At 42.7% G+C, this 8,079-nt stretch overlaps 2 protein-coding genes across 6 annotated transcripts; one reads left to right on the top strand and one right to left on the bottom strand.

The window, feature by feature from the left end:
- The first annotated feature begins 34 nt into the window (after positions 1 to 34).
- On the top strand, positions 35 to 2,637 carry LOC128893739 (5-demethoxyubiquinone hydroxylase, mitochondrial). 3 transcript variants are annotated; one of them, XM_054154948.1, is made up of 4 exons: positions 35 to 176; positions 1,428 to 1,596; positions 1,673 to 2,134; positions 2,204 to 2,637. In XM_054154948.1, the coding sequence occupies exons 2-3, from the start codon at positions 1,440 to 1,442 to the stop codon at positions 2,101 to 2,103; spliced, it is 588 nt and encodes a 195-aa protein (XP_054010923.1). In that variant the 5' UTR covers positions 35 to 176; positions 1,428 to 1,439; the 3' UTR covers positions 2,104 to 2,134; positions 2,204 to 2,637. The 3 variants fall into 3 exon arrangements, with proteins under 3 accessions (XP_054010923.1, XP_054010922.1, XP_054010924.1); XM_054154947.1 differs by lacking the exon at positions 2,204 to 2,637 and having other exon boundaries at positions 1,673 to 2,162; XM_054154949.1 differs by lacking the exon at positions 2,204 to 2,637 and having other exon boundaries at positions 153 to 172; positions 1,673 to 2,162.
- On the bottom strand, positions 183 to 7,693 carry LOC128893736 (protein shifted-like). 3 transcript variants are annotated; one of them, XR_008461399.1, is made up of 11 exons: positions 7,609 to 7,693; positions 6,585 to 7,522; positions 5,773 to 6,515; positions 5,619 to 5,687; positions 4,525 to 5,501; positions 3,504 to 3,746; positions 3,249 to 3,392; positions 2,193 to 2,345; positions 1,272 to 1,367; positions 422 to 1,187; positions 183 to 364 (listed from the first exon to the last, which is right to left on the bottom strand). XR_008461399.1 is itself a non-coding variant. In XM_054154942.1 (10 exons), the coding sequence occupies exons 5-10, from the start codon at positions 4,676 to 4,678 to the stop codon at positions 961 to 963; spliced, it is 1,017 nt and encodes a 338-aa protein (XP_054010917.1). In that variant the 5' UTR covers positions 4,679 to 5,501; positions 5,619 to 5,687; positions 5,773 to 6,515; positions 6,585 to 7,522; positions 7,609 to 7,693; the 3' UTR covers positions 183 to 960. The 3 variants fall into 3 exon arrangements, 2 of the variants coding, with proteins under 2 accessions (XP_054010917.1, XP_054010918.1); XM_054154942.1 differs by having other exon boundaries at positions 183 to 1,187; XM_054154943.1 differs by having other exon boundaries at positions 183 to 1,187; positions 5,773 to 7,522.
- Positions 7,694 to 8,079: the final 386 nt, after the last annotated feature.

The raw sequence follows: 8,079 nt of genomic DNA, 5'->3' as shown, positions 1-8,079 counted from the left end.
CGATCTACGCTCTTATTGGGCCCTGAAACACGTGACACCTAGCTCCACACAGTCGTTCCTGGAACGATGTGCTGAGTTTCAGCATAACCTCTACTCGAAACCTGAAATCTCGTCGGAGACCGTTCCGCGCTTCGCACGTTGTTTTGACATTTCATTTTGGAGTAACGTTCACGTAGGTATGCGAATATTTCATTGATCCGTATCATTTAGTGTCGTTCCTTTTATCATATTCCTCTGTTTTATGAAATCTTACAAAAATTTGACACTTTTTCCTAATAAACACAAAAGTGATCGGCAATGACGTCGTAATCGTTGCATCAAATTGCAATACAGGCTCATTATCTTATACGCAAAGTTCTAAAAACTAATACACAACTTCTTAGTTCAAGAAACTCAAAGTCCAAGTAATTAGACTACTTACTGGATTTTCAATTACTCCAGGCTACATATTTCTCTTTTGTAACTTGTGTTTTTTTTTTGTTTTTTTTTTTTTGCCATAATAAAACGAGATCGAACATAAAGATGATGCCTTCATCTTCCATCTTTACCTTGAGTTCCACAAAGTCACAATGCGCCACTGTATTTTTAGTACTATAATTTTAAGGGAGAAAATACATTTTATTTTTTTTTACAATCATTACAATAAATCTAACAATATAAAAGTATATTATTAAAAATAATATTTAATAGTATAAAATGTTGTAAAGCAGCTTTACATATCACATCTGGGGTAGGGTAAATTACTAACTATACACGTTAGTTTCGAGTGGTACTAACCAATTGGATTTTAAAATGCTTCTCTTCATGGGAATAATATTTCAGTCACTGAACTGGAATTTTTTAAATTAATTGCGAGGTCTGCAGAAAAGTCTCGAGCTTCTAAATGGAGATAAGAACTTTTATCGCATTAATCCAATTGATTATAGTCCGAATACCACAGTGAAAAATATCCTCCTACTTTCAAGCCCATGGCTTATTTTTGTTGCACAATTTTCCAAACCAACCAGGCTCGCAAAGACACGTATTATCGGGTTGACAAGTTCCGTTCCTGCATACTCTCGTGCAAGCCGAACGTTGCGGCGATCGTCTACCAATTTCGCAATGATCACCCTTGAAACCAGCAGGGCATCTGCATACATTGTTGCCTTTGCACTTTCCCCCATTCAAACAGGGTATTACACATTTTGCTAAAAGTCAAAAGAGAAAGACAATTTGTTAGAGATTAACGATATTTGCGTTTGAAATTGTATGGGTAGATTTCTAAAACTTACAGAATTCACAGCGTAGTCCAAAGTAACCTTTTGGACATTCACAGGTATCTTTCTGTACACATTTGCCACCATTTAAACATTTCTCTGCGCAAATCCCTAAAATTTATTAATTTTAATAAAAAAAAAAAAAACAACATCTCATATTTATCTTTCAAGTTTATAGAAATTATGCTGTGCGTAAAACAGCTCGGAGCGCGACACGCCTGCACATCAGCAGCTTCGAGAGCGACTAAGTCAGGGAAGCTATTAGATCCGATTATAAGGGTAGATCACGCTGGAGAGTTAGGAGCTGATAGAATATATGCTGGACAAATGGCCGTTTTAGGTATAAATTAGACCATAAAGATATTAGGATACAGTCTTCCAGAAATGGATCTAAGTTTGATGGGTATATAAGACAGGTAGGACTTCCGTTGGTCCAACCATTCAGCACATGTGGGATCAAGAGAAAAAACATCGTGCGAAGTTTGAGGAATTGATTCGAAAGTATCGCGTAAGACCCACCGTTTTGACGCCTATTTGGAATGTCGCTGGCTTCGTACTTGGCGCTGGAACAGCGCTTATGGGAGAAAAAGCAGCCATGGCTTGCACCGTGGCCGTAGAGACAGTGATTACGGAGCATTACAACGACCAATTACGTACTTTAATGGAGAGCGATGTAAAGATAGACGAAGAAATACTCGAAACGATAAAAAAATTCCGCGACGAAGAGCAAGAACATCACGACACAGGAATCGATCATGGCGCGGAGCAAGCTCCGTTCTACCAAGCTTTAACGAACGTCATTAAATATGGTTGCAAAACCGCCATATCGATATCGAAAGTTATATAATTTATTGTCAGAGTTCAGTATTGTAATATCCGTACGTAATATGTAACGAATTATCTTAGCTTCTATGTTTCATTATGATTTAAAAGTACCTCCTTCGCAGTACGGCCCTTGAAATCCCGGTGGACAGGAACAGATACCAGGGGCTGTACAATTGCCACCGTTCATACAATTTGGATAACACAGAGCTTTTTTGCATTTTGGTGGTCCTAAATATCCATCTGGACAAGGTCCAGGATTCGGCTCTGCAATATAAACGTTACGTGTAAAAAAACAGTCTCGCTCTAAACTAAACGTAATAATTACTTTTCAGACGACTCAAATAGTGATAATAAGTGTAACTTTAGATACATTGTAATAACAGTACATAGAGTTCATGCATACTCCTACCAAGCATAGATCACGTGCATAGCATTTGCAATACGCGGGCAGGTGAAAAATTCTTATCTTTTTACCGCATTAAAGAATATGTAATAATATTGTATTTAATGTTTATGTAATTTATTATTCTAATTAAATTTTGCCTATGGCAATCTATGCTTCATTGATTTTCATCTACGTTCCGCGACAGCGCCGGTTTATCGTCAGGGAACACCAGAGGCATTAAATGATTATTTACCGCTACGCCCACTCGAATTCAAGTAGATAAGCGTAAATTGCATACGCCGACTGTCGTTTAAGAAACGCTTCGGTCACTTAAGATTCCTTTATCGACGTATATTTCGGGATATCTCAAAGGTGGAGAACAGCCGTGCATTCATTCGATCGAAAAAGTGAATTAGTCAATTACGATCCGCGAAGTAAAAGCATGCGCGTATGGACGACCGTATCTGAATGCGTTTAAAAAATATCGTGCTTAAAAATCAAGCGCACAAAGGCGTACTCTATGCGTGGACTAAACGAGGAGACGATCGAAATTTATCTACGCTACGTTGTTGTACATTTATCCGACTCGTGGTCTTTTCTTTTATGAAAAATAAAATTATTAAAGGAAAGAGGTAGATAAGCTGGAGGAGGACATGAATGAATATAGATTTCGATCGTTTCCACTCGTGACATGCAGCAAATTAGGCGATGAATTACTGCTGATACAGAACTGTATGTGTGAGTGGAGAGATGGTGATCGTGGGCGCGATTAACGCACTCACCGCGCACGGTGCATTCTTTTCTCAGGTTAAGACGAAGGGGTGTCCCGTTTAAAGGTTTCCCCTTGCGTGTCTCGATCATCAGACCGATGCCCAATTGCGCTATACCGGAGTTGTTACCAGAACAGGGCAATAAGACGCTGAATTCTGCGACAGAATTAATCGCACGTTTATTACACAGTGTAAAACAATATAAACGCAACTGTAACAAAAATAGCAATAAAAATCGACAACGACAGAGATTTAATGTTCCTTTACCTTTCGGTCTCTTGGGCACTCTTCCTTGCGTTTTGATCGTGATAGACGGAGTTTTAAGGATCGACTCGTCGAACGATTTCAGTCGATAAAAATTATAGTAGTACTTCTTGACGCCTGATTTCCATGTAAAATTTACGTATGTGACCTCACTCGGGATGATCGGCAGTTTGCTCTCGAATTCGGGATCCAGCAGATAAGACAACACCCTGCCTTCGGTAATCGCGAATATTTCCATTTCGACTCCTAAATGTAATCAAAACATTGATATTCATTTACGCAAGTCTTTTTAAACGAATAACAAAGTCGATTACTTTTACAAATTTTTATAGTCCTTCGATACGTCGAGAGGCCACATGTCTGTTAAAATACAGATTATATATTTTTAATCGCTACAGTAGGTCACGTAACCAGTAGAGAACACGTAAAAATAAATAATTCGTACGAATCTCTGCGATTCTTTAAAAAGAATAACACCGCGAGAGAATGTGGCGAACGGACGTTTCGCGAAACATTACCCGGTGCCGATGCAAGGTAAGCACACCGTGCACTAATCCTGTCATCGACACTTTATTAGATTAAAAAACCGCGCCATAAAGGATACAGTAGCTTTCTATTCGTTGTTTGTTTTGCTCAAACATTGGAGGCTGAATTATGACACGAGGTCAACGCGTTCGTTATTCTCACTCGGGTAGAATGACTAGACTTATAGTAATTTCAATGGTTTTTAGTTTATATAAAGTGAAATGAATTTAAAACGTCAATCGAATATTCTGCGCAATGTGAAATACATTGGACTATAGTAGTTCATTTTTTTTATAAGACGGAGAATCATCTGTCACACATGGCCGTGACAGTGGTCTCTCGTCGTGTCACGAATATGTTACGCGTGGTGGCTAACGTATCGAGTTTTCCACTAAATGAATAAAAGTTGGTTCGTACAATCGTCCAGGGTGTTTCGGTTTCGCTGAATTAATCGTATAAAGTTTGTCTCATATCTCGATTGCGCGGAAAGACGACTCACCGCTGAACATTTTAATCTGTTGCTGGTCGATCCAGAGGGAGATGTCACCGGTCGGTTTGTGCCCATTGCCGGAGCGATGGTGATGCCTCGCGGCCGCCGTGTCCAGGAGCAGAGCGATCGCCGCCGAGGCCAGGGCGGCTGCGGCCCACTGCATAATTAACGACGTGCCGCCAGGTGTTGCACGGTTTATGACTAGTCCCCCTTGTGGCCTACGTAAATCTCTCTCTCTCTCTCTCTCTCTCTCTCTCACTCTCTCTCCCTCTCACGCTCGCGCGCGCGAAATCCTGCTTGCGGCTTGTCGGCCCGACGTATACGCGTGTGCGTGTGTCTCTCTGTGTTGGTGCCTCCTCTTTCGTTGCTGTGAGCGTACGAGAGCGGACGTGCAGAAGAGAGGAGATCGAGGAACACGCCGCGATTCGACGCGTGAAATTCGGGATTTCACGGCGAGAAGCTCGAGACGAACGGGCACGTTCTCACGCACGCAATCTAACGAGCTGACACAACCGGGCAGAGAGACCCGAGATGCGGCCGCCGATGGTTCAGTGGGGATCAACTCGCGATCGAACCAACGACCGGTTGACCGACGACCAATTGCCGATGCTCCGCTCACTCGTGGTCGCGTACAGTCCACGCTCCGTCGATAATGCAGCCAGCCCCACGGGGTCGCGCGACGTACGGTCAACAAGACGCGCATACACACGTGCGTACGGGCCGCGTCGCTGCGGCAAACTGACTGACTGACTGCCAGACTCAATGAGAAAAGGCCTGCTGCTTGCTGCTGCTGCTGCACCAGCATCCAGCAGCCCGTGTTCTTGCCCGTGAGACCGCGAACGAGATCTCTATCTTCTTAAGGGGTCCCGATACGTTCTGGGGATAAGGGTGCGTGCACAACGATTCCGAGTGTCGATATCTCCTTCCGTCCTACTCTCCCACGAGTGACGATCGATCGCCCTTTTAGTGACTTTCACTTTTACATCCTGCAAAAGAAGGTTTTCTTAACAAAAAAAGTTGATAGTCTTAATAGGAAAGATTAATACAATTTAGTCTTCCTCTTCCAAACTATACTCATCCAACTATATCAAGCCGTTAATCACCTCTGTGTTGGCGAAGTGAAATCGATCCGGATGTAATCGCCCGTGGGATAATTCCTCGCAGTGGCACACCTAGAAATTTAACGAAAGGGGTTGGAAAAGCTAAGGAAAAAAGAAACGAGAGGTAAAAAAGATATCAATGGTTAAAAGTGAATACTTGTAGCGAACGAGGGGGTGCGATGGAATAGCACTTCCTCCTCTTGGTGTGTCACCGATTCCCCGTGTCTCGAAATTCTTCGGTACATTCGCGAGTTACCCGCGGATGATTTTATTAAAGACACGCTTCGTTCTTGATAAACATCTGGCAGATTTATCTTCTGGCATATCGGAGACGGGCCCCGTCGACATATTTTACAGGACGGCGCGGCCGATACCGATCTACCTTCGGGACTTCGAATATCGTATACGCGGATATATGGAAATCAGAATTCGGATTAGCAAATAAGGTGAAAAGAAAGATCGGTGGAAGGAACCAGTTTTTAAACGTCTTTGGGCCCGGGGTCCTCCTCCTTGTTTCTTCTTTCATTCTCTTTCGTACTTCGTCTTCTATTCCCCTCCCCCTACCCTTCTCCTTCTCCTCCGGCTACTCCTCCACCATCACTTCGTCGCCTTCCCCTCTCCCCACTGACGTTCGAGACTCCGCAGTCTGTCTTTGCATTCGGCAAGGAGAATACACGGTTGCAGTTTGGACTTTGCTCGGGGGCTTGACATCGAGCTCTGTCATTGACTTATCGGTGTCCCAGACTCGTCTTAAGTAGTTCGGCTACTCGGAAGAAGGCGTGTGGAAGTTCAGTCGACTCGGACAAACGAAGTACACACGTTCGCGGACCTACATGACTGAGAGCAGTAGCGCACCTAGACGGAGAAGTGAAGGGCGCAGGGCTATCGCGCTTCCCCTTTCTACAAATATCCAATTTTTTAATTATCGACGCTTTTTTTTTTTATATGCCGGTGCAAAAGTAAACCAACCTCTTCTAATAATACATTACAAAACTGGAACATCGTAGATAGACATAGGACGTTAACAGACTTTAGATCTCGCATAGACACTATTTCACAGATATCGGAGCTTAACGAACAGACCCTGCTGCCAATCAGTCCGCTAAATCGAGGATTTCACTGCACGCCGAGTCGTGAATGCTCGCAGGCGATATCTTTATTTTTAAAGGTCACACCGTTGGGACTCCCAAGGGATTACGGGGGCTGTTCTGTTTCCATCGAGCAACAGGTTTAACGGAGCTCTCAATGAATAGTTGATAATAGTGTCCATTGTGGCCAGCGTGTCGAGGGATGGGCCCATCCAACAAATGGCCCATTGTTATCTCTTACGGGCTCTTCGGTTTTTCTGCTGCTCCCTCTCTTTTCCTCATTCTTCCTCCACTGTAATTTAGAACGAAGAAACGATCCCGCGCTCCAAGCTATTATTACTCTATTCCGCCGATTGAAAAATGCTCGCGACTCGCAATCGATTCGGAGCACCTATGGAGATTCAAATTTAATTTTATCGACGTCGATTATTCAGCCACAGGTGTTCCGCTGGCGGACCCTTCTTACTGCGTTTCCCAATCTGTTACAAATACTGCCCTGTTAGGTGCCGCTGCGTATACGGGACATGCACGATTTTACACTCTGCCGCTCGCGTCGGTCGCGCCGCAAACATTTTTCGCGCCTCGCGTAGACCAGCGACTCGATGCGAAGCGATTGATCTTTCCAGAAGTATGGATCGTCGGGGACTTTCTACAAACAGGTGTGGATAACCGATGGTACATACGACTCCCGTGAGGTATACATAGGGTGTCCCATTACGGTCCAAAAGTCAATGCTGTGGTGCTTTGACGATTTCAATACAGAATCGGTATCGTTCACCTTTCCTTTTTTCTTACAACGGGGATTCTTCGTCGAAAAATCTAAAAAATTAAGTAACGCATCCCTATATATGTAATTTTAATCCCTCATTTAAGTCAAGATATGCATAGAAGGTAACGTTAACTACCTGGAAGAGTCGTCAAATGTTTGCCTTTGTAGAGTTTGGAGTAATAAATTGATTTATGGACTGGTATCGGTAGCGTCGAATCGGTACGGTACTCGCTTCCAAAACGGACCAAACGTCACTCCAATGGCCCATCCAGAAATTTAACAACGAAGGTAACATCTACAAATTAACAAGAAATGGAATAGGTCACATGTTTCTTGAAACGCGTTAAATAAATGTAACAGAAGAATAATGTAATTATAGGAGTGAATTTGTTTACAGTATGTCTACTGCAAGAAATTATATTAGGAAATTATATTACTAGGTAGACTGGAAAGTAATAACGTTTCTTCTACATTAAATTCAAACAAATTTTTAATATATTTCTATTTTTAATCAATTACATAATCGCCCTCGTTATCAACAGTCTTTTGCCGTCTAGTGTTCAAATTTTCAATGCCAGATCGATAAAAATCAACGAGCTGATGAGTA

This window comes from Hylaeus anthracinus, unplaced genomic scaffold, assembly GCF_026225885.1.
Source record: "Hylaeus anthracinus isolate JK02 unplaced genomic scaffold, UHH_iyHylAnth1.0_haploid 3, whole genome shotgun sequence".
Lineage (NCBI taxonomy): Eukaryota > Metazoa > Arthropoda > Insecta > Hymenoptera > Colletidae > Hylaeus > Hylaeus anthracinus.
Note: the sequence above shows the minus strand (reverse complement) of the source record. Positions and strands in the feature narration are given on the sequence as shown.

Excerpts from the sequence above, each read along its gene's own strand:
- LOC128893739 (XM_054154948.1), top strand. The coding sequence starts at position 1,440 with ATGCTGTGCGTAAAACAGCTCGGAGCGCGACACGCCTGCACATCAGCA. Across the intron at positions 1,597-1,672 it reads TGGACAAATGGCCGTTTTAG|GTAGGACTTCCGTTGGTCCA; the intron begins GTATAAATTAGA and ends TATATAAGACAG.
- LOC128893736 (XM_054154943.1), bottom strand. The coding sequence starts at position 4,678 with ATGCAGTGGGCCGCAGCCGCCCTGGCCTCGGCGGCGATCGCTCTGCTC. Across the intron at positions 3,747-4,524 it reads ACAGATTAAAATGTTCAGCG|GAGTCGAAATGGAAATATTC; the intron begins GTGAGTCGTCTT and ends GATTACATTTAG. Across the intron at positions 1,368-2,192 it reads AGGGCCGTACTGCGAAGGAG|GGATTTGCGCAGAGAAATGT; the intron begins GTACTTTTAAAT and ends AATAAATTTTAG.